The sequence below is a fragment of the Balearica regulorum genome, chromosome 20 (assembly GCF_011004875.1).
Source record: "Balearica regulorum gibbericeps isolate bBalReg1 chromosome 20, bBalReg1.pri, whole genome shotgun sequence".
NCBI classification, from domain to species: Eukaryota; Metazoa; Chordata; class Aves; order Gruiformes; family Gruidae; genus Balearica; species Balearica regulorum.
The window spans coordinates 6,112,085-6,135,459 of NC_046203.1; the positions used below are offsets into that span (position 1 = coordinate 6,112,085).

The 23,375-nt window shown below is 40.7% G+C and overlaps 1 protein-coding gene across 2 annotated transcripts in view; it reads right to left on the bottom strand.

Annotated features, from left to right (window-relative positions):
• The window catches only part of GPR107 (G protein-coupled receptor 107), a 41,378-nt gene extending 19,129 nt beyond the window's left edge, over window positions 1-22,249 (bottom strand). For both annotated transcript variants that reach the window (XM_075772639.1, XM_075772640.1), the window contains exons 1-14: window positions 22,091-22,249; window positions 16,884-17,009; window positions 16,149-16,199; window positions 15,821-15,909; window positions 14,994-15,148; window positions 13,190-13,224; window positions 12,934-12,990; window positions 11,951-12,061; window positions 10,281-10,414; window positions 9,294-9,369; window positions 8,231-8,304; window positions 7,534-7,651; window positions 6,393-6,523; window positions 4,482-4,525 (exon numbers count right to left, since the gene is read on the bottom strand). In XM_075772639.1, the coding sequence (XP_075628754.1) occupies window positions 4,482-4,525; window positions 6,393-6,523; window positions 7,534-7,651; window positions 8,231-8,304; window positions 9,294-9,369; window positions 10,281-10,414; window positions 11,951-12,061; window positions 12,934-12,990; window positions 13,190-13,224; window positions 14,994-15,148; window positions 15,821-15,909; window positions 16,149-16,199; window positions 16,884-17,009; window positions 22,091-22,201 (1,312 nt within the window). In that variant the 5' untranslated portion in view covers window positions 22,202-22,249. The remainder of the gene's footprint in view (window positions 1-4,481; window positions 4,526-6,392; window positions 6,524-7,533; window positions 7,652-8,230; window positions 8,305-9,293; window positions 9,370-10,280; window positions 10,415-11,950; window positions 12,062-12,933; window positions 12,991-13,189; window positions 13,225-14,993; window positions 15,149-15,820; window positions 15,910-16,148; window positions 16,200-16,883; window positions 17,010-22,090) is intronic.
• Window positions 22,250-23,375: the final 1,126 nt, after the last annotated feature.

Here is a 23,375-nt window from a genome sequence, read left to right on the forward strand (position 1 = left end):
CTGAATACAGCAAATGGTTTTTCCTGACATGGGGGCAAGCATGAAAGCATTAATCATCATTTGCCCACTGCACAACACACAGGGAATGTTGCCTGGGAGCTACACACTGCAATGTATTTCCCCTAATTCTGCAGCCAACTATGACATGCTGCAGTGCTTCAGGAAAATAGCTAACTGTTCGTGATCAGACTGCACTGAGTTTCACATCTCTCATCACACACACAAACGTACAAGCAGAACGAAAAACTGCAGTGGTGCTTCCAGCCCTCCATTCCTCCCTCAAACAGATGACATGATACACAAGAGTGGGTTATGACACTTGAGAGGTCCAGTGACCAAGAACTTTGAGTTTCAAAAAGGCAAAAGGTAGTTTTACTGCAACATACTCCCTCTCTTCCTTTTCTCATGATGCCATGTCCTGGTTTCAGCAGGGATACAGTTAATTTTTTTCCTAGCAGCTGGTACAGTGCTGTGTTTTGGATTTAGGATGAGAATAACATTGATAACACACTAGTATTTTAGTTGCTGACAAGCAATCAAGGACTTTTCAGCTTCTCATACTGCCCCACCAATGAGAAGGTGGGGGTGTCCAAGAAGCTGGGAGGGGGCACGGCCAGGACAGCTGCCCCAAACTGGCCAAAGGGATATTCCATACCATATGACATCATGCTCCATATATAACCGGGGGGTGGGCTGAGAGGTGGTGTGGCTCGGAAGCTAGCTGAGCATCAACTTCAGGTGGTGAGAAATTGTGCTGTGCATCACTTGTTATGTATATTCTTTTATCATTATCATGTTCCTTTTCGGTCATATTAAACTGTCTTTATCTCAACCCACAAGTTTTACTTTTTTTCCTTTATTATTCTCTCCCCCATCCTACTGGGGGAGAGTAAGTGGCTATGTGGTTGTTTTAGCTGCTGGCCAGATTAAATCATGACATGGTAGCAGTAGTCAAGCAGCTTTCCAGCCCAATTCCAGCTCAGTTTGCAAGACTGATTTCCTTAAATCTGCAAGATATTTGCAATGCAGATCTAGAAATGGACAGATATCACTGCTCCATCTGAAAGATAGTGACAGACCTAAGAGCTGCAGCTAGGCACTTGCTTAAGTCTAAAGGTGAGGGTTTTAAAAGGGGAAGAAAAAATCTTCTAAAAATGAGATGTTTACACCCACTGCTGTGCAAGATAAGAAGCCTGTGTAGGTCAGATATTTTGCTTTAAAGATCACCTTCAAGGGAAAAAAGCAAACAATCAGGCAGTTCAAACTCAGCTGTATCACTGTGCCATGCCTACTCTTCACTAGCAATCCACAATCCTGTGCACATAAGGTCTCCCTGGAAAATTACGGCTTTAGATCCATTCCTCTAGCTTTTCCACTTTAGAAAAATCTTAAAAATATATCAAATTTAAATGACCATCCAAATCTCTGCTACTTATAACAAGCCTTTTTAATAATTGTACATTGCTAACACAAAAGCCTATGGCAAGCACAGCTGTAAGACTAGAAGACTGGTACTCTGACCAGCTTTGGCTTCCTTTCTAATTTAGTCACACCGCAGTCATGGCTGTGCTTGACCCAAGGGAGTGCTATCTAATAAACAAGTTGTGAAGTAGCTGGAAGAGGACAAGAGAGGAAACACCACCAGGACACAGAGCCATGAAGTCCTAGAGTTGTTAGTTCTAACAGATGCAAGGAAGCAAAAAATAATTTACCTTAGGTCTTCCTCACCAGCAAGAATGTCACCAGAAGACTCAGCACCAGGAAAAACAGCTATTGAATTTATAGTATATAATTCCCCAAGAAACACTATAAGTTAATGAAGTCTGCATGAGAGAACAGGGAAAGCAGCCTTTAAGGTAATACTAGACAATAAATCCTAGCAAGCAATAGGCAGTCCAACCAGAACTGTCTGCACAAGATTCAGACCACTCTAACCACAGGACAGGCAGTGCAGCAGTTAAACTGCATATGAAAAGATCCAGTGGTTTTCACCACTTCAGGAGAAAACTATCTTCATCTGGGGAAAAAAAGCACTGGTGATTTTAAGGGTTAGCACTGGTCCTAATTTTTTTTTTTTATGAGAAGCTAAGACAGCATGCAGCACCACTACAGAACAGGGCTCCCAAGGGAAGCTTAGTGTTAAGAACATGGGCTTCTAGTCAAGACTATTTGTTGATAAGCCTAACATGAATGATTTTACCTTATTACAGTGCAACCAAATCACTTTTGGTTTTCTCAACCAGGCACACTAGCAGCATGACATCATTAGGTAACATTCTGCTTCTGGCATGACATTGCTATTCCCTTGCTCCCCATGGGCTCCTATCAACAGCCTCTAAATACTCTAACCGTGCTGTATTTCACAAGTGAGTCCCAGCACTGTGGCTGTCCTGGCCATAATCTACTGCCAGCCTACGCAGTGTTTCCCCTGAAAATTTTTTCCTTAGCTATTCTTTTATTATTACTGTGGGATAACACAGCTGCTAAGTCCCTCTCAACACACAGCTTGCAGGATCTGTACAACCAGATGGTAACATCAGTAGGTAAACTGTGCTAACAGTAGTAGGTGATCCACAAGCAACATTCATGATAAAAAGTGCCGTTACCGTGGAGAACAGCAAAACCAGGAGGACTAAGAACAGTCCTTAAGGGATATTGTGCCTAGCACTGACTAGCTATAAAGACACAACCAGCTCTCCTTGTATCACAATTTTCTTTCACCTCCATTAAACACTACAGCATATCCTTCAGAACTGCTTGGGTTTACTCAGATCTGGGATTCCACCCATTATGACAAACAGTGGACAGGTCCAGTCTTTATGCTGAACACCCTTGATGTTGGCCACCTTTTCTCCTTCACTCAATAGGTTTTGAAGTTAAGCAAACTCCATAGCACCATCTTGCGATAAGAACTATCAAGTGCAAGGTAGGCACGGGGTAATCACCTGAGGCCACACAGATCTAGAGGTTTCACATCTCAGTTATGTACACTAGCTACCCAGTGCCTGGTGTTGGAACAGTCACAGGCTCCACTGCCACCCTGCAGCTCTGCCTTAGCTACAGGAAAGCTGACCTCTATTTGCAGTCACACACAGTGGCTTTAGCTAAGAACCAGGCCTTACACATGCAAAGTTCTCAGTTCAGAAGGAAGAAACTGCTTCAAAGAGCAGTCTAAATTTAGGCAGACTTGGTAAGAGCATAAATACTCCATAACGTATGCTCAGTGGACAAGGTAAAACAAATTCATCAGTGAATGTCACTGAACCCATGTGAACACACTAATAAGAAAGCTACCAATAACATTCACATTACATTATCAACACTAACCTCTTGTACATTGGTTTCTATTAGAAATTAATATTTTCCCCCTTTTAGGTTTGGGGTGGGGTTTTTTTGTGTGGATAGCTGGGGTTTTCGAGATTCAAAGTTGTTAAAAAACCCTCAACAAAACAATGCTGGGCTCACCTTCATTACTGTTTCATTTAACAGATAGCAAGAGAAGACCTAATCTGTGGTCTGCACAGAGCTGAGTTCAGTACCCAGCCTTACACTTCACCTACTAAGCCACAGAGGCAATCTGCACTGAAATACAAGTGCGTCCGTGGATGCCAGGAAACAACTGGAAGAAGTATCCAGACCTAGGAGGCTATCTCCAGAAAGGAGAGACAAGAGTTAGGGGATAAGACTGAGTTGAAAGGATGCTGCCAACAAAGGACCTTCTACAAATAAAGATTTCAAGAAGAGTAAGCCATCAAATGCCAGAACATTGAAATGGCTGCCTGCTTCCAAGGAAGCCAGTGCTATGCTCGGTGGCTTGCATCTGTGGCCAACTAAGGAACTAATTCAGAAGAAATGAGTGGATGAGGCAGGAAAAGCACATGCTACAGAAACCATATTTGGGCTGGCTTTCCATATATCATCTCTTTTTCACTGCTATAATAAACATAACTTGACTTTACACAAGCAGCCCTTTAAGCTGCTGTACAAACACGGACAAGTCAAGAGCCGTGTTACATTGAATGGCAATTTACGTTTTGTTTCATAATGAGGTTTGTTTCCCTCTATTCTGGCAGGAACAGATTTCTGCAGAAATTGAAATAACGGGGTCTATTTTGACTAACAGTCAGCAATTCTGGAATTTATTTCTAGTTCTGCTTCTGAACACTTGAGTGAGAAAAGGCAGCAAATCTGTCAAGATGATTTGCTCTAAGTGTCATGTGTAGCTGGAGCACCAAGAGCTGTGCAAGTATAAGAGAATGAGTTCCACGTATGAGTTCTGATAGCCAAAGCAATACAGGAAAAAGGTTATTTTCCAAAAGTCATTCCCACAAGCCCACTGAGGAAAATCAGCAGTGCTATGATAACATAGCATATATTTACAGTTTTAGTTTACATATTTTAAATCAGCATCACATGTTTGAAATTCTAGCATTCTCTTATGGCATGTAGCATAAACCAGAAAAAAGTTACAGATTACTTGCCTTTCCCATCTGTTGCTGAAGCCTCCTGTAAATGTCTTATTGACCTGAAAAATAAAAATTAAAAAATAGATTAACTATCATTTTTGCACTCCCTTTTCACCGCAGCCCTCTAGAACACTAACAACTTTTGTTAGCTCTTTATGGCTGGGGTATGCTCATAATTAACTGTACTTAATGTGCTTGGTACTGCATAAAATTCACCCCCAGCTCAGGCAGTTAGTTCAAGTATCTGTATCTCCTTGTGATTAAGAAAGCCAATTGCCGAAGCCTCCCTTCAGCCTATGGAAAGCTTTGTGGGAGGGAGGGAGCAGAGTGAGAAACTAGGGCATTTTCCAGTGTAATGCTTTTCACTTGTACAATTAAGCTGAGCTACTATTCAGAATACTGCCAAGCATTTGGCATCTTACTGCTCTTTTAAGCTCTTTTCATTTAAATAGTTGATTACAGCTTACACGTCTACACAGGCAACTTATGTAACAGAAGCTACCCTGCAGGAATGTAAATTCAAGGGCCAAGTCTTAGTCACCTTGCTCACATGAGTCATGCCACCAGCTGCAGTGACACTATCCAGATGAAAAAGGGGCAGGATTTTACGTCCTGGGTTTCACTGCCAGTTTATGTTGGTGCCATGACAATGCAGGAACACTGGTTGCACACTATAAACAGTTACAGGACAGCTCACCCAAATGCATTTGTTCTTCAGATACAGTTCTTTTATGGAAAGCAAGTTTTGTATCAGCATATCACTAGGTAGCACATACGGAATCCAGCATTAGGCAGTAAGAGCTGTGACTGTGAAAGTCACCTTTATGATAGGAAATCAGAGTCTCTATGATTAAAGTTAATATTCCTGCGGTTTTATTTACCATACCCAAATGCTCTCGGCCTCAGAAGAGCTGCAGCACTTTGACTAGAATGGGGGGAGGGACAAGTGGGTAGTGCAAATTTCTTGGAAGGCATTTCCCAGCCTTGACAGAAGGCCACCAAGACTGCATAGTGTTTTGCCCTTACAGGGAGGCCAATTGGGAAGGTAAGGACCACTGAAACCCACCCTCATAAGTCAAGCTGAAGCTTACTCCCATCTACTGAGCCACAACTACTGTGTCTTTACACACACACACATTGTGAAACAGTTCTCTGAAACACTCAGGAGTTACACACTCTAAAGTAATGACATATTTACTAAACAGACATGTATATTCACTCTGCATTTCAGAAAAAATCCTGGAGAAGAATATTCTGTGTTTACTAACCAAGGAGCCAGAAGCTCCTTCATATCCTCCTTTAAATCCAACCGTTTATCCAATTAAGACTAAAATGAATTTAAAAGATAAATATTCTGACTAACTGGCAAGAAGCAACAACAGCGTTTATCTGAATTATCTGTGTTTTGATCGAGTTTTATATATATAACCACCATTATTTCCTGCCAAGCAGAGTGGAAGGAAGGGCAGGGAAATGCTCCCTGTGGGATTATTTCTTCTAAACAGTCAAGTAAAAATGCAGCTACTCTGCTTGAAGGTAGCACTGATCTTAGACAGCACTATTGTTTTAGAATTTAACAGCCTAGTTTCCAACCTCCATCAGTAAAGCAAAATCCCATTTCTCAATGTGAGAGTCAGCACTTCCACAAAATCCCAAATTTCAAAAGCACCCACAGCCTGCCCCGTCTTGGCCACGCTTAAATCACCACCCACCTTAACATCCTCAAAACAAGTATCTTCCACAACCCAAGACTGAAGTGCTAAGACTGATACAGTTTTAAAAAGTTAACAGAACGCTTAACTCCAAAGGACTGACATTTTTGTTTTGGCAGTATCTTTAGCTCTAACTAGCAGTTAGCACTCCTCAGCTCAGAAACAGCTCAAGCCATCAGGGCTCAGAAACCACACAACACACACAGTGACTCACCATACCACTGGAAATAGGATGGCTCCGCAACATAGCAAGTCTACCAGGAAGAGGATTTCTTTCCACAGTCCGTATTCAGTTGTCCCCTCTTCTGTTGACTCTATGATAATATATGCCACGTTTGCCAATACCTACAGGACAAGACACACTTAATGGTTTGAGCAGCTTTCCAAGGAGATACTAGATGTGGGCTGCCAATTCAGCAAAAGCTGTCCCACAGTCGTAGAAAGAGCCCAGTCTTTATCTAACATCAATAATTCTTCTGGAGCTCTATGTCAAGAAAGTCACACATTCAGCAGCATCTTCACAGGATTTACAGAAATAAAACTGATTGGAACCTATTTGTGCTGATATTCAGAAACCAGTCCTTTTTGTTTTATACTATGCTGAATCTACAGTATCAGTAGAGATAAAAAGAGCAAAACCTATTTACAAAAATACAGAAACAGGACTCCACATGCACACAGCGAGCAGCTTAAATGCATTATTGTAAATTAAGCCAATAATACAAACTGGTCATTGACCACATTTTGTACTCCATATCTGAGCTCTGTAAGAGCCTCAAATACTAGTTATATACTTTTGGTTTTGCAGCCAGGTAAGGGATTCCATCTGGAAAGGCAGAAAAGCTGCTATATATACACAACAAATGGAAGTGCTGCCCTCCTATTTACTTCAGGTCCTGGAGACAAGGACTGATCACTCTGAACACACTGGGAAGGTTTCCCTCAGACCCAATGGACCTACAAATCTCCATGTTCCCCCCCTTTTCTTTTTCTTAAGCCCACTCAGCAAGCATTTTGGAAGTGACAACTCTCATTTAATTTCTCGGCTTAGCAGTTTAGTGCTGTTTTGCAGCCCAAGTTTCGCCCCAGCACGAACATGCCTACCTTAAGAGTCAGTTGTTCAATTGCTGACACTATTTGATCACCATTATCTCATACTCAATATAGGGAGAAAAGCAGGGAAAATTACAGAAGCAACTTTTGGCCTAGGAAATTCCAGCTTAACTAAAATTGTAACCAATACGCTTGCACAAACAGTAACGATGCAGTATTTTGTGAAGGATTCACAGCCTTTTACAGTTTCCACAAGCAGCTCTCCCACATGATAGGAAGTATTGACACAGCTCAGTCCTTACCTGAAGTGGTATGACAATCATGAAAATTTTTTTGTCTTTATCTGACAGGATGTGTTTAATGAAAGCCCAACCTGTGCCAATAAGGGCAATAGTGATGAACAGAAGAGCACCCTTCAGTCTGAAAGGGAAACAGATACTGCAGTGAGAGACTTTATCACATTTCCTCTTCTGCCGAGGTTCTCTCCTATAGTCAGTAAAGCCACAAACCCAAACAAATGCCTTGCTATTTATAATTTTGGCAAATGCTTATCCTACAACAGTGAAGCAGATGTACTTGCTTACAACTGTGTATCACATAGCAATATTACACTTCATTCACAATTGTCAATATATGCAGTCTTTTCCTGGGGGAGTCATCCATTCACCATCATGAACAGGAGAAAACACTGGCAGCTGTACCCTCTTACCATTCACACCAAGAGCAAATGAGATACTTTAATATTAGTATGAACAAAGAAAAGCAAAGCATTTCTTCTCCTTTTACTCCTCCACCCAGATAAGTACCAATTTTCTGCAGCTGCCCTCTAAGTAGAGCTTTCCCCTTCACACAGGGCTGATTGTTGTCTTGTCATTCAGACCATAGTAGCAAAGAATCAGCAATTTTCCAGTTTGCTAAGGAGGGAGGGAGGCAGGCAGCCTCACAGCGAATTCAGTTTCATTGTTTGAATCTATCACATCAATCTTCTGATATACTTACAGGTGAGTGATGTAATAAACAACAGCCCAGCCTTCAATAGGAAATCCCTGAAAAGAAATGTAGTGATAGTCGATCTGGAAGCAGAAAATACAGTATGTTACTTTACAAGCTGCTCATCAGCACCCCACCCATGTCTATAAAATTGGTCTGCTTGACAGCCACTTCAAGTTTCATTTTCCAATCAGTGTGTACAAACTCAGCTCTGTTATATCTTAGAGAATACTTCCTCCCAACCCATTCTGGTTTTGTTTAGCAACAATGAGGTCATTTCCATTTGCTGTATTTCCTAAGTGCTAGTGGCTATATATCATACAATCCATGTTCTTCCCACACTTAACTATAGTTGAACAACTGCATTCGTAATCTATTTATTCATTCATTGTTCAATTTCAGTCGCATTAGGCAACTAGAGTCTTTCTAGTTTCACTTTCACTGGAAGTCAGATTCATTCATTAGACTCCACAAGTGTTTGCAGCAGTTATCCTGTCATGAACATGAAGGTGAAGATCATGGCTGGCACAAACACTGAAGGATTAAATGTTTGCCATTACCTTTTGTTTTGAGATCTTTCCAGTGGAAAGGCAAAGTCAATACAATTCAACAGAGAATTTATGTATTGAAAGTGTTAAAACTTATAGCATTAGGTCTGCTACAGTACACCATGATACTTCATCTAAAGCTGCGCCCTTGAATTTTTACAAACATTCATCAAGGTTTCCATTTATTAACATTTATTGCAAGCCACGTAGCTGAAGCAGCACCATAGCTCAAGCTTTCAGGCCAGTCTCAGATGGCCAAAACACTGGAATTCATGGAACACATTCAACCCTCATACATGCTTGCTGCTTCTCCACTTCAGGCCATGATGTCAATTGTATTTAAAGTCAGATTTTGCTGATGAAAACTGAATCACTTCCACCAAACAGCTGCAGTTCAGTTCCAATGCTTCAGTAGCAAAGACTCTTCTCTCTCCCTCCCAAAGCAGATTTCTCTAACAGCATGCCCTAGATTCCATGTTTCTAGTTCCCAGCTGAACAACTTAAGGCACGGACATTATACATACCGCATGGAAGACTAAGGACAGAGATTTTGTGAAAGGGAGGGCTGCCATTAGCCAGTGAATCTTAAAGACATCATTTCTGGGAAGAAAAAAAAGAAGGAAGAGCATCAATTAAAAGCCAGCAGTAAAAGTTTCAGTTCCCAAGGGCATTTCTTTAAAGCCTATAAATGTCAAACAGTAACTTCCAGCTGACTATCAGTGTAAAAGGATTCCCTTTAATGCTGCAGTCCAAGCTTTTGCAACATCCCGAACAAAATTTCAGCTACATGTTCTACAACTTTGATTTTTAATACTTGGGTTAATTAAAAACAGTAATTCATAGAAACATCTTACATATATAGACCATAACTGTTAGAAAATTTGCTAAACATAATTCAAACACGTATTACTTCACCCTCTGCCCCCAAGTCACTATGCCACATCACCAAGTGAACTCCAGACTACCAAATAATCTGTTCACCAAGTGAACTTCAGACTAAGTCAGAGGTAAAACAAAAATGGAATCATAGGTGCTCCTGGCTTCTGTTGCTATACTTTAACTAAGAAGCATGGTTTTTAATTAGGAATTCCTACCACTTTTGACTATAATCAAAATGTTTTATGGATCTTCACTGCCCTAAGCTGTCGTTCCCCACAGAAAAAAAACTGATCAAGTTTTTCTTAAAGTTATTTTCAAACAGCGTTCTCCTTCTGTCATCAACTACAGATATTTCCTGTTTATTTGTTGCCACAATATATTAAAATATGTGTACTACATAAAGAATTTAAGGTAAGATTTGATAACTTTAGAACAACAGTCTGCAACAATGATACTGACGGAAGTAGCTGTTTTCAACTATAAACTGTATGTGTTAAGCATACCATATTGAGCCAGACTTGGAATTGTGATTAAATCTCACCGTAAATTGAGCATTATAAGAGGGATAAAAAAAATAAATATCAAACAAGGTAGGTCCACACTTGTCAAAGATACCAAACTAGTCCGCTTACCTGCGTTTACGAAGTATGTGGATCCACACAGTCCCAGATAGGAAGAAGAACATAGCCATGGAAATGTAAAGTTTTGGCAGTGGGATCTCACCCGCTGAAAGGTAGCTTTCAGGATTCTTTTCCGTAATTTCTATCTGAATATTAAAAAGTGTGTTATGTGTACAGTTGAAAAAACATTTTGTTAAAGCACTGAGTTAACAATTACAGTTCACAAATTCACTCATTTAAAATTAGCTTTTCTGAAGCTGTGACTGTTATGACACTGTTAATGAAAAAGTTAAAGCAACTCTTCATCCTCAAGAATCTCAAAACACTTTTTGCAAAATTACACCCACAACAATTTCCTTGAAAAGCAGAAAAAGACAGAGGTTCCTTCCAGTGCTTCCGTTATGCAACATAATTCAGAAACGCAAAGTAGTTTTCCCAAAGAGGAGTTGTTCTCTATACCAAACCTCACAGAGTTTGCCCACCTTTGAAACAGTATCTACAACCTTGAACAAACAAGCAGGGTTTTTTTAGCACAGTCCCAATTTTAGGTGTGGAGAGAGCGACACATAGCTGAAAAACTCACTCTTAGGTTTACTACAGTGGATTTCTTCACCTGTCAAGAGAAAGGAAGCACTCTGCTGCAAGCTTATTACCCTGTGACTGAGAAAACAGCAGCTTTATTTAATATCCTGTTTATGCCCCTAAACAGCTTGGTTCTATGTGCTAGAATTTCACTAAAACAATGTATCAAGGCTAGTTTGCAGTACTGAAACTGTCCTGCATCTCTAAACACAACCAAGCAGGTTAGTTATCCAGGTGTTCTTCTCTTTCCAATTTCTTCAGTGAGTCAAAGCAATAAATAGCAATTCAAAACCCTGGTCTTCTAAACATACAACTTCAGAAGCAGATTTAAAGTAAAGTAATCTAGTTTGAGTTAAGTGAGGGCTGCTAAGTTTTATCACCTGTGTGTTCTCTGGCTTTTCCCTTGCAGTACAGTCAGCACAACCATGTAAAAAGGGGCAGCTCAGACCCCTGAGCTGCCCAAGAGCCACCTTGGTCAATGAGAGGATTCATTACAGAATAGCTCACTGTACACCAGGGTGGATGCCAGCACAAGCACAGGAAAGAGAAAAAAGGGAAAGCCTGAGCTGTGATAATGCACTCTGGCTCTAAAGAACATAGGACTGAACCCTTAACAGAGATAGATGTAATATGTTATAGCAAATGTCTCAAGATGTGCATCTAACACTGTAAAAATGCATCTTTCATTAGGCCAGAAAAAGCAAACACACTGAATTCACAAATACCAACAATTTAAGTTGCAGCAACAACCTTAATACCTGCAATTGTGTAAAAAAAAGTGATTTTCCGAGCAAAGCAAAACATGAACAGCCATTTTAACTCCCATGTCATTACAGCATCTAGTCACAACTGTGTAGACTGAACCCAGCCCACACACAGTCTTCAGATTTCTAGACATTTCTCCAAAACTCATATTTTAATTCTTCTTACTGTAGTTGCTTCCTTCAGAAATGCCACTACAGAGATGCACAACTCTGAATCACTTCCCACCCCAACTATACACTCTTGTAGAGCATGTGCTTCGTATACAAGATAGAATTGAAAGCTGTATATTTGAGTTTAAGTGAATGAATGAATTACATTTTAGAAGCTATACTCACATCAAGACTAAATAGCTGCTGATCATTAGCCGGCCCATCACTGCCAACACATTTATGGAAATATAGGCTGTAGAGACCTTCTTGGTTATGAGAGCTGATGTTAAAAAAGAACTGAAAATAAGGAATAGGAAAGTCAGCACTCTTCTCATTCACAACAGGGTTGCCCTGGTAAGAAGCCATCTCTACTGAAGCACGAAAAAAAGTCAGTCATTTAAGGTCAATTAGTTCCCTTCAGCAAGCATACTGTTCTGAGGATACCAACGTATTTGCAAGTTTCAACAGAATTCCAGGTGCAAAAATCATTGCACCTATCCATAGTTATGCACTCTGGTAATCCAAAACCTTTATCGAAGGCCTTTAGGTAGCAGTGTTTAACTTAGCTCATCACAGAGAAAAAGATAACAGGAATTGTCATATATTTAACATGGTGAGGCATAAAATTTTGATCATACTTGCCCTAAAGCATAAACAGCTATTCTGTTCCTCCCCCAACTATACAAGTTGTTATAGCTATGGAAATGAGATTTGTGTCACATAACAGAATTTAAAATGTTTTGGGTTTATAGTTAACCAACAATCACAAGTGAACCAGTGTGCTGAAACAAAGTGTTAATCTGGTTTCATACAGAGTGTCTTCCCCCTAAGCGTGACCCCATCAGTCAGGTCACAGCTATTTGTTGTCAGAAATCTGTGTGCACCAGTTGCATCACAGCAAACTTTGATATGCCAAGGCTCATGGACTAATACTCAGAAGAACTGCATAATACCAAGGACAGTTTAAAACAGCTCCCACGCCTTACGAAAAAAGATTTCCAGCACTTATTCTTAACAAGAGTCTACTCAAAATTTTACTGAGCTATCAGAGTCATCTATACTAAAGAAATGGGGATTACAATAGGAAGCAACAGACTTTTCACAAAGTGGTACAGTGAAGGAAGAAATTGCCTGCACACATTAAGACTAGACACCGACAGACACCCTACCTGAAATGAAAAAGTTCCTTTGTCATTGTGAACATGGTGTTCTTGTTCTACTATGCTCTAGGAAAAGGAAAAGAGACTTTTAGATTTTTTAAGGAAGTAACTACCACATTTGGCTATATCATCCCGACAATCAAAACTGCATTCTGCATATTTACAGTGGAAGCTGAGAGCAATAGAAAATAATACTCTCCACTTTCTGGCTATGCTGGAATATTCCCCCAGGTTCTTTCTGAAAGAAAACAACATAGTTTCTTACCTGGGAGGTTGTTGTACTTCGTTTGGACTTCTTATCTAGAGGTAAAAGTATTAATGGTACATTTAGAGTGTTTGCATTTAGACATCCTCATAGACTACCACCTTTTACACATTGCCAATACCTTACTCAAATCTTCCTATACTTGGCAGTGCAGCAGTTTCTAGATAATCACTGACAGAGACTCTTTCCCAGTCCCTCCTTACTCTCCCAGGACTCTTCTTACAACTAGCACTCATTCTGAATGCATCCTCAAATGCTAGGATAGGCTTCTCTACCATTACATCTTCTACAAAAGCCTACCCAAGAAATCTTTCCAACCCCTCAATGACAATGATGCAGGAGACAGGTGACCTAGACCAAATGCAAGCTACAGCTTTGTTTCATACAGTCTACAGCTATGACTTTTAACTATGACTTTTAACGTTATGACTGAGTACTGTTAATCTCACTCACTAATCTTAATCTGGACATTAATACATGGCCTGACAAACGTGTGGAAGTCCTAATCAGCCCTGGGGAAGGAAAATGTTCTCAGCTCTCTACTAAGCAAGGTCCCAGTAAAAACACAAACAAACAAAACCAAAAGCATAGGTTACCCGCCAAGTCAGTATCTGTTCTGAACTTGAGAAACTTAAATTGACAGGAGACCAATAAAGCAGCATGTCAAGTTCACAGTTCTATAAGAAGCTTTTCAAACATAAGGTCATCCTATTCTACCAGAAAGCAAAAGTTCAAGACTTAAGCGTTGCTTTTGGCTCCTGCACCTCAGTGCGCTGCCAGTGTGCATGCTACACTTTTAATGCAAGAAAAAGCAAAACTAGAGCTGTCAGATCAATTATCTTCAGTGCCATCCAGCTTTAGTTCTTGACTTATTAGAAGAGCTGTGCAAAATCTTCAGTGATTTCAAAGCCTGTGAGCATGACATGCCAAGACAGACTCAGACCACTCAGCAGTCTGATCTGAAGTCTAAACTCTTCCAAGAGGGGATAACATGAACTGTTTAGAGTTAATCCCATCAGAGTTGGGATTATAAAATTGTTTTGTCTGCTGGTCTGGAAGCTAGACAAAGATTTGTCTCTCCAGAAAAGGTTACTGGTATAGTTACCTCTCTGTTCCCATAGCTTCTAGGTGATGGACTAGATTTCAACTCTTTAGACACATAGAAACTCATAGAAATGTTGGCAGGAAAGGACCTATGGAGGTATTTAATCCAACTTCTGACTCAAAGCATGCCTAGTATCAATACTATATCACATTGGCCCTGGTTTTGCTTAGTCAAATGTTTAAAATCTCAAAGGATGCAGGTTCTACAGCTTCCACAAATGATCTGCTACAACACTGGAATACCTACCTAGGAAAGGCTTATTTTCCCTCCTAACATCCAATCTGAGACACCCAAGATTTAATAAGGGGGAACAGCATTGTGTGCCACTACTAAAAATAGCTTGGCATCACTGTCCTTCTAACCTTCCTTCAACTAGTTGTTGGTGTCTACCAAATTCCCCCTTAGCTTTCTTTTTGCCACACAAGAGACAACGAAGTACCTCAACCCCACCTCACAGGTACTGTAAGTCTCCCAACAGTCATGCTGGTTCTTTGCTGGATCAATGGAACCGGGTAACACATATCGCTGAGCGGGAGAGACTCCAGCCCAAAAGGTAGCTCTACACACAGGTTTACACAAGACTGTGCATCAAGTTCTAGCCCAAGGGGACCCCACAATGTGACCACAACACACTACTGGATGCACATCAATGAGGAACTAGCAGCGAGAGCACACATAAGTGAGGTTTAGCAGGCTTACCTTTTTGGTTGGTCTCTGCAGGATCTTTACCAGAATCACTGCTCTGTTCGGAAGACTTTAGCGGCTTGGTACTTAAGGTAGTAACATTTTCCTCAGACACAAATGAAATTTTGGGTAACAGAGAAGCAGCTTCTGCAGAGAACCGTACCTTTACACTAAATAAACAAAGAGTTTTTATACAAAATGAAAGCAAACATTCATAAAGAGGCTATCTGTCATAGTCTACATAAACCGCATAAAGGAAAATCAACTTGTCTTCACTTGTTTTTTTTAACACAGAGAACAGGCAAGCACCAGATCATGACTTACAACAGCCTGACATTGAACTCATCACAACGGGACTATAAAAACTGTTTACATCAAATATAAAGAGCAGCTGAAGAAAAATAAGTTTGTTCAGTTTCGGTAACCAGAGTCTCATTAGAAATCATGTTTCCACACAGTTACAGTTGCTCTTGCAAAAGAAAGCAACACAGCCTCAAAGGTACTTCCATCAAATAGATAATTTGAGACAAACAATAAAATGGCATATTCAGTGCAAAAGCTGCAGAAGAGACCCAAGACTTCAAGCTCATGCCTTCAGCACAATTAAGGTATGATTCTTTTGCCCTATGTCCTCTTATCCCTCCAACATACAGCAAGAATTCTTGGACCATTTTATACTGCAGATTTTTTTCTTTCACTTTTCACCTCAACTCTCATGTAACCCATTAAAAAATAAACTACATGCACAGAAGGTTTCCAAGCCCTTAAAGAAGTTTCACAAGTATTACATTGGCTTCAACTAGAGAAATAACTTTAAAATATAGTGTACACTATTTACTCACACTTGAGTTTTGAAGTCCAGAAGCAAGATCACAACAGAGACATCTGGCTCTGGTTTCTTTTTCAAGATACAGTAATCCACTTCTTCATCCTGGTAATATAAGCAAAACATCTTTGAAGTGCCCTCCTGTTTACAAGAGGCGGGACACATTCCCCTCCAGGTAGAGATTACCAGTCCAGCAAGTTGTAAAACTGAATTATCCTTAACAACTTGCCCATGTCTAAAGGTGTCCACCTGCACCCTTTTTTTTTTTATTTCTCCAACCACTCCTGGAGTAAGGTAGACTATGAGATATCCCCAGCTTAGAAAAGTAAGGTCGCATCTCTTACCAGGTAAGTGGAGAACCCATCATTCCTTGTTCGATCCAAACTGAACCCCACCTACGAGACAATTGAGAAGAATCTGTCAAATTAACACAGTTCAGGTTCCCCTAATATCAGAAGCCAAATCACCAATGAAAGAGTCAAAGGTACTGCTCTCTAAATAAATTAACCTATGTTTAAGGCAGAATCCAGGTATTTCTCTCATTACCTAATTAGACAGAAAAAATTATTCAAATATAATAAACTTGCTGCTTCATCCATATCCACCAAGAATAAAATATAAACTGGTTCAAACCCAAAGTAATGTAGAGTACCTTCTGTCCCTGAACCTTTTAACTTATTTCAGTATTTTTCCAGATTTTTTTGCTTGAGGAAAACATTTAATACTTTTATTACTAAAGAGGTCAAACCGTGCAGAATGTAATGATTACAAGATACATTGCAATGCAACATGACAACAGTGTGAAAATCTCACATCAGAGGACTGCTTAGGAAATCATGTTCAATGCAGGTTACAGATGCGTCCATCGAGTTCAGCAGAGGATCTAATAAGTTAAAGTTTATCCTTCAAGCAGAACAGATAGTGCTCAAGGATAAGTCTCACAACATACATATCCTCATAAAGGGATCACAGTGGGGATCAAAGCCAACAGCACCACCAGTCAGGATCTGTCACCTCAAACAAGTTCAAGCATCCAGCGCAAGGGCAATTTCACAGTCATTGGACTCAAAGTAACTTACTGATAAGCTGCTCTTGTCATCAGAGCCCACAGGTGGCTTCAACGAAAGGTTGCTGACACTGACTTTCATGAAACCATCCTTGAAGAAGCCAAAGGTATTTAGGTGCACTTTCTGCCTCACATCATCCTTTAAGAAAGAAAAGCAAGTTTACAAGTCATACGCAGCGATCTCCAGCAGCAAAGGAGCAAGGTGACAGAGATTGACGCTTACTTAAGTATTCATGCAAAACATCTATCTGATCATACCAGGAGCAAATTTCTTTAGGATACCTTCAGATACAACCAATTATTTCACTGGAATCATCCAACTCTTCCAATCACCTGAATAGCAAGAACTTTCAATGCAGGTGTCTTTGCTAATTACCTGGCTATACTACTGAGGAATATGCAAGGAAAAAGTCTGGAGAAAATTAAATATCTGGCATCACTGATTAAACAAAATATTGCTACCAAAAAAAAAATACTGTAGACAAATCAAGACAACTACTGTTTGAACGCTAGCTACTGTCATTGCAACAGACTTAAGAGGAATTAGTTGACTATAGTGATCTTACCTAACCGAGAGCTAGGTTTTGGCAAGTGTTTAACAAGTATCACAGTGTACTGTCATCCCATCAGATCTTCTACGTTAGGCAGGGTCAATGTTTGGACAAACACCTGACTCACTGGAAAACTAAGTGTATGGTGTAGATGAGAAAATTTCTTAATGTAGTCCCATTCCTCCAAATGATTTTTAGCAAGGCCTTGTGTCTTGTAAGTAGAATAAATACCAAAAACTGGCTATGTGGGCTTAAACAGAATCACTTGGGTTAGTTTCTCTAACAGGAAAATTCCAATCCTCTCCTCTGCTCCCAGTCTTAGTTGCAGAATAATTTAATTCCTCTCAGTCTGGCAAGGGAACTGTTGAAGTTGATCCTTTTCCATACCTTGCTCAGCCAACAGAGGTTAAAGTATAGTGAGTTTTTTGTTTGTTTGTTTTAAATACGGAGGTCACTAAGGACCTCACATGAAGAGTAGTAAACATTACACACAGTTGCCACATCAGACAAGGAAAGGTCATATCCCTGTTACTTTGCATTCATAAATCAATCAATAAATAAGTATGCAGTTGGACTCTCAATCCTACTAGATCCTTAAGTGGAAGAAAAGCAGAAACAGAGCAACAAAAATTAAAAAGCAAGTTTATAATGTGATTTAAAACACATTTACAAATCACTAAAAATAAAAAAAAAAGTCTTTCTTCCTCTTGTTTCTTCTAGGAAAAGATAATCAAATTGCAGAATACTTCAAGCAGAGCAGTCAGCTGCTAAAGGCAAACTAACTGTTCGAAACAGTGTACTAGAGACTGAGCTAAGAATTGTAGAAGTACAATAAATTCTCTCTTCCTTTCCCCCCCAGTATTGACACCTCTGCATAAAACATTCCTGACACATAAATATCACTCACTGCAATAGCAGGACACTAATCCTGACACAGCTAACCTGTAATGAGATCGCCCTAATAGAATCAAGTTAACCTGGCAAATAACCAGATGGTTCCCTTAATGCTCAGAAGAGGGAAAAAAAAAAAAAAGAAAAAAGAGGTAGTGACACATAGTTCACAGCAGATGCTTTGTTCAACAGAGTATTATAGCTATGCTGTCTTCGGGTTCTAGGTCACTTAATGTGATTGAAACAAGAGCCCATCTGGTTCCTTTATCACTGCTTTCAATATAATTTCCCAGTCAGAAGATTAATACTAGCTCTTTACATAGCACATCATATGTATTTAACCACATCTGGACAGATAAGCATTTGTCTGGGTCATTAGGTAGAGAGGAATATGAAGGGGGATACAGTGTCATCCTGCCACAAGGTCTTTTGCACCTTGTAAACGTGACCAGAGACAGCTGCTTAATTCAGAGTACTTGCAAAAGCTATTCAGTTCAATTTAAGGTTATTTACTCTGCCAGTTTACTAATATGCTCCCCCCCAACAAAAGATAATTAATATACAACACACTTTCCTCCTTGGTTTTATCTCAGCTTTGAGTGCTTAGAGTTTACAGATTTAGTTCACAAATCCTTCAGCTTTACATGATCCCACACACACAGTCACCAGTTGCCACCAAGCAACAGTACGCTCTCCAACAGCATCTACTGCTCCACACACTGACAGCATAAAGATACTGGCTTACTAATTGTCTCACCTCTCACAAGAGGTTTACCAGGTTGGAAGAATCTGGCTTTTGTTTATAATCACTCAACTGCTGACTTCAGAAATAATCAATTTTAAGTTTACAAAGGTGTGAACCCATACAAGTGAATACTTAAGCATCTAGTTGTTAGCGCACACATTATTTCAATTTACATACGGATGCACTTTAACAGTAAGCCTGCTCCTATGAGAGGAGATGATCTGGGACTCATCACTAACAGGCTACAGTCAAACAGATACAGCTTATTTCCATAAGAAATCTTCCCCACTTCTACTCCTTTAGGATAAAAATTGATCCTGAAAAATTTGGATAAATAAGTGGCATCCAAGATCCTGTAGCCCAGAATGAGCAGAGAAGTATTATTTAACATTTTACCCCAAAATCTAATTGGGATCAAGCTATCAGTACAGTGTAAGTTTTATCAGAGAGTGCTTACCTTTACATGAAAGGAATTTTATTACTTGTGTGAGACTAATAGCAAGACTTATGATTTGTGTGAGACTAAATGAATTATTTTGAAAGGTATATTCAATTTCAGCAACCGAAGCCCGAGAGCCACCAACATTAAAATGCCACAAGTATTTACAAACAACCACTGAAAAATAACATCTTCCAAATAATAATTTAACATAAAATTACAATCTTGACAATATCATAAAGATGGAAGTCAGTTAATTGGAAAGATAATTCACTTTAGTGAGAAACTAACACCACAGCTGCTACACAGCATTGTCAGTCAGATGGTTCCTCTTGAAACTGGTATGTGTTGGCTACTTGCTAGCAACTTAACTGTGTGCCGGACAAGGGCCTCCTTTAGACCAACTTCCTCATTCTCTGAGACAGTTTGCCATTGCATTATGCAAAACATAAGGCTTCGATATTATAGCATTCAACTGTTAAGACAACAAAAATAAATCTTATTTTTGGTCAAGAGAAACATTCCAACTACCAGCTACTTCTGGAAACCTCTGAAAATTGTTTCCATCAGTCTTCTATAACTTCAATTTTTGTGGGTTTTTTTGTTTTGTTCTTTAACATCTCATTAAAATAATGAAGCTGATAATTGCTACTAAGGAAGAGAATCTCCTTTGACAAGGTTAGTCTAACAGCAAGATTCAAACAAATCATTTTTCTAACTCAGAAGAATTAAATCATCTTGTATGCCTTTATAAAGATAAAAAGATATTTTCAGAACAGGAAATCGCTCAGACTGTGGCTTGCTTTTCTGACAACAAAAAAACCCCTTCACCTTAGCACGCTAATTACAAAGACAGAAGAATGAGGCTATTCTAACTTAAGCAATAGCAGCTTGTTTGCGGAAACCTAATATCAAACATTGACAGAAAACTGCGGCCTTTAGCTTGGCACAGCATCAAAGCACGCTTACAAGCAAGGAGCCAATGGCAAGAACATCAGGAGATTTCATTGTGAAAGGGTACAGTTGTTGGAGCCTGATGTTTACATAAATGCTGTAAAGTGGCAGATGAAGTAGAAAGGGAGAAACCCTGCTTTAACAGTAAAGCTCGTGTTTACCCAAGAGGTGGACAAAGGCATTAATGCACTTCTTTCCACAGTGCTTGGTAGGTCAGTGTTGCAAGTCACACAAAATACCTACAAAACTAAAACCATACCCCACTTTGATTATAAAAATCAGCAGCCACAGGTAAGTAATTGATCCAGGCAGTTAAGAGACACCCTAACAGGAACTAGAAGCTGTAATGTTTGCTCCTGAGGCCACTTTGAAAGTCTTCTATGTAAGGAAAAAGCATCACCCCAGGAGAAATTCTTCTGTTGGTCACAAATTCCTCAAAACAATAACATAATCAGCACAAGCCTCCTAATTTATTGCTTCAGAGAAAAGTTTACTTTTCCTGAAGAACAATATTCATGTGGTTGCACATGAGACAGCTACATAGTCTGGAAAATTCCCTGCAAATAAGTAATGAACGTCCCCCTGGCATTCACTGTATCCCAAAGGTTGGAAGAGAGCTCCTGCAAAGTTTTGGTGCTCTCCCTAAACTGCTACAAGAACAGAGTAATACTGGTTCTAGTCATCCACCACTTTATTAACTTCTTCCAATGTTTACACTGGCAAAATATTGCACATTGTTGACAACAAGAGTAAAATCAACAACCTCATTCTGAAGATTTACAAAGCACTTCATGAACTATACAGAAGTCCTTAAAAAGCATCATCCAAACGCACAGCCCCTCCACCACATTATAACTGTGCAGCTTTACATTTAAAACACAACAGAGAGCAGCACTCTGGAGCAGCAGATCTTCAACACTTCCCACCAACCATCCTGAATAGCTACTTTTCCTCAAATATAGACACAAGATGATGCAATACTCTTTGAAAGCACAAGCAGAAATCTATTAAACCAAAATAGAGAACTGTCAACATTAATATCTTCTTCTACCTCTACTGATCGTTTGATTAGTGCAAAGAAACTGCATCCAGAAGGCCAAGAAGCCAGCCACGCAGCCTTTCAGGCTCGAGTGACCAGTGATCAGGACAGGAACGCTACTGCACAACGCAGGTTAAAAGCAAAACCAACCCCAAACCCTCTTGAGAAACCTCCCCCATCCCACGTTCAGCCCTCTCTCGTCACACACAGCTTTCTGCCTCGCTTTTAACAGGATGTGAAATATTTGCACCTTCAAACCACTGCAGCTCTGCGGCCCCTTCACGCGTTTTCCCCACGACTAAGAAACAGACGGACAAACAGGCAGAGATGGCGCTGAGGGGATGCGGGGGGAAATAACGGGAAAAGCAGTACACAACGGGGCCCAGGCAACCTGAGGCACAGGGGGAGAGCCCAGAGAGCACCGAAAAGGGAGGAGGCTCAGGGGGAGGCAGCGGGACGAAGCCGGAGGCGCGGGGAGGAGAGAAGAGCCCCGGCCCGCGGGCAGGCCCAGGCCGCCTCGCCGTTCCCCTCAGTCGACCCGGAGGAAGCCGAGAGCGGCCGGAGGCCGAGCCTGCAGGGACGGGGGCGGCGCAGACCTTACTTTGAGGGTGAGGTGATGGATACGGGCGCCGGCCGGGCCCGCCCAGAGCAGCACCAGCCCCAGCACGACCGCGGCCCGAGACAGCGCAACACCCGCACCGCGGGCCGCCATGTTTATTCCAGCATCAGCATCCTCTTCCCGCGCCACTTCCGGGGTCAAGGGGCGGTGGGGGGCACGTGACCGCGGCGGGGCTGTCCCTCCGTCCTGTCACGGCCGGGTGGCCCCAGCAACCGACGCTCATCCCCTGTCACCGGGGTTTGTCCCCTGTCACCGGGGTTCTGTGGCTTCCCAGCCCTTTCCTCTCCCTCTAGGGCCCTTCTGGGCTGCCCCCCCCGCGCGGAGGCTGCCTCCCACGGTGCTCCCCGGGTTGGCCCGAAATTCGTAGCTGTAGTCCCACTTAAAAATGAAATGACCAGCAGATTGGGCCTGGCTTCAGTGATTTGTCACTCAAACTGAGAGTAACACAAGAAGCAAAGTGAACATGAATAGTAGCAATTAAAATGGCTTTTAGGCTAACACATTACTAAAAAAAATATTAAGGACTATGCAATGGGAAGTCATCAATGTAAATAAATGTAATTCATCAGTGGGGAGTCCTGTGCTGTCAGCTTGGGGAACTCAAACATTCTGATTTTCCCTTTCAGTATACGGAGTAACAGCTGTGCAAGTTTATTCATCTACAGCCAGATAAACAAATGGATTGGACCAGGTGAGTAGCAAAATGGAAGTGAGGGTGAAAAGGCAGAGGAAAATCAACAGTCTTGACCTTTATGTTAGCAAGATTATGTAGTAAACACAGAAATCCCACAATCAGCCAAAGAAACCTGGACTGGTACCAGAAAATATCTGGAAGCATGAAAAAAAAAATCTGTGTTTTTCTAGTAGGATTCTTTCTCTGGGCAGTAACTTGTACATGCCACTAGATGTCCTGTCAGCATCAGGCCTTGTATGGCACATAGCTACACCCCACTGACTGTAAGAAGCCTACATAACTATGAACATCCAATAATTTATTCTAAAAAGATAACTCTGGTCTAAATATTTTCTTGAAATTAATATTTTGAATGTTGTAATTATTATAATTCCAGTGCATGGACTACCTGGGAAACCTAGAGACTTTTGACTTCTGAGAAATGGCTGCTTCCAACCACAGCTGTAGCACAGGCTTTCATGCCTTGCTCTACTGTTCAGTATCAGGCACACTTTAACTACTTCCTTGGCCAAATTGCATGAGGTTTCCCCCTATAATTCTGGGGACTGGTTCAGCTGAAGATCCTCTCTTAGT